The sequence below is a fragment of the Emiliania huxleyi genome (genome assembly GCF_000372725.1).
Source record: "Emiliania huxleyi CCMP1516 unplaced genomic scaffold EMIHUscaffold_4377, whole genome shotgun sequence".
Classification (NCBI taxonomy): Eukaryota; Haptophyta; order Isochrysidales; family Noelaerhabdaceae; genus Emiliania; species Emiliania huxleyi.
The window spans coordinates 1-1,735 of NW_005198701.1; the positions used below are offsets into that span (position 1 = coordinate 1).

General features: G+C 66.9%; 1 protein-coding gene across 1 annotated transcript; it reads left to right on the plus strand.

Moving 5' to 3' along the window:
- Positions 1-116: 116 nt before the first annotated feature.
- Positions 117-623, plus strand: EMIHUDRAFT_256128 (hypothetical protein; the record flags this gene model as incomplete). Its single annotated transcript, XM_005768975.1, has 1 exon — positions 117-623. One exon carries the CDS (start codon positions 117-119, stop codon positions 621-623), a length of 507 nt encoding a protein of 168 aa, XP_005769032.1.
- Positions 624-1,735: the final 1,112 nt, after the last annotated feature.

Sequence of the window (1,735 nt, forward strand, 5' to 3'; positions counted from 1 at the left end):
TGCGCGTCCTCAGCGGCCACCGGGGCCCCTTCAGTGCCTCTGCCTGTCGACGGAGCTCGGCCTCCTCCTCACCGGAGCGGCGCCGGTGCGCGGCGCCCCGCCCGCCGCCTCTCCCGATGCAGGCAGAGAAGAAGCCCGCGTCCGTCACCCTCGGTCCACACGAGTGCGTGCGGGTGTGGGCCGTCCCAAACGGCCGCTTCGTGCGCTCCCTGCCCGTTCACGAGCGTGCTGTCGCCGTCGCCGTTGCACACGCCTCGCAGCGGCTGCTTGTCGCGACGCAGCGTTCCGTGCACGTCTTCTCCGTGAGCGGACGGCCTCTCGCGGTCGTGTCCCCGGACCGTGGCGTGGGCCGCATCGTGCCCACCATCGACGGCGAGCTCGCGCTCCTCTCCGAGGGGTCGGCGCTCGCGGTGCGGCGGATCAGCGACCTGCAGCTGCTGCACCGGTACGACCTGGAGGCTGGCGGCGCCGCCTCCGGTGCGCCCCTGCGCGCCTTCAGCTTGAGCGCGGAGAACCACCACGCGTTTGCGGGCACTGCCGACGGCGGCCTCACAATCTACGCCAACCCGGTCGTCGGCATCCAGGTCCTCGAGCGGCTGGCGTCCGAACTGCTCAACCTGTGACCCAACGAGCCCGAAGTTTCACAAAAAGTGTCCACCTTCCTACGTTTCTTTTTGTGTCTTGAAGTCTATCTTTGTGGTGACATGCATGAACAGGAACATGTAAAATGACCGAGAGGATCTAAGGTAAGGCAAGGTAAACTTCTCCACACACACGAGGTGAGTGGGAAATCGGAAAAGGGGGGGGCGACCCTCGTCGACTGTCCTCGCCCGGGCGAGCGGGGGTGGCCACGTCCCACGTGGCGCCTAGTAGCAGTAGGAGCAACATTTTCAGCCTCGCCCGGGCGAGCGGGGGTGGCCACGTGGCCGCTAGTAGTAGTAGGAGCAACCTTTCAGCCTCGCCCGGGCGAGCGGGGGGCGAGCGGGGGGGGGCACGTGGCAGCTAGTAGTAGTAGGAGTAACTTTTTCAGCCTCGCCCGGGCGAGCGGGGGTGGCCACGTGGCGGCTAGTAGCAGTAGGAGTAACTTTCCGAGCCTCGCCCGGGCGAGCGGGGGTGGCCACGTGGCCGCTAGTAGCAGTAGGAGCAACTTTCCGAGCCTCCCCCGGGCGAGCGGGGTGGCCTCGTTGCGGCTAGTAGCAGTAGGAGTAACTTTTCAGCCTCGCCCGGGCGAGCGGGGGGTGGCCACGTGGCGGCTAGTAGCAGTAGGAGTAACTTTCCGAGCCTCGCCCGGGCGAGCGGGGGGCGAGCGGGGGGGGCCACGTGGCAGCTAGTAGTAGTAGGAGTAACTTTTCAGCCTCGCCCGGGCGAGCGGGGGGCGAGCGGGGGCGGCCACGTGGCGGCTCAGTAGCAGCAATTTTCCGACCCTCCCCCGGGCGAGCGGGGGTGGCCACGTGGCGGCTAGTAGCAGGAGCAGCAATTTTCCGACCCTTCCCCGGGCGAGCGGGGGTGGCCACGTGGCACGGCAGCAACGCAGCACGTCCCTCCAAACCCAGCTCCGGGGCACCACCGGACCACAGCAAGCCAGCACGGCAGCACGTCTCTTCCCACCTGGCTCCCTCCCTCTCTCCTTCTCCCTCCCTCTCCTTGTCTTCTCCCCCCTCCCCTTCTCTCTCTCTCTCTCTCTCTCTCTCTCTCTCTCTCTCTCTCTCTCTCTCTCTCTCTCTCTCTCTCTTCT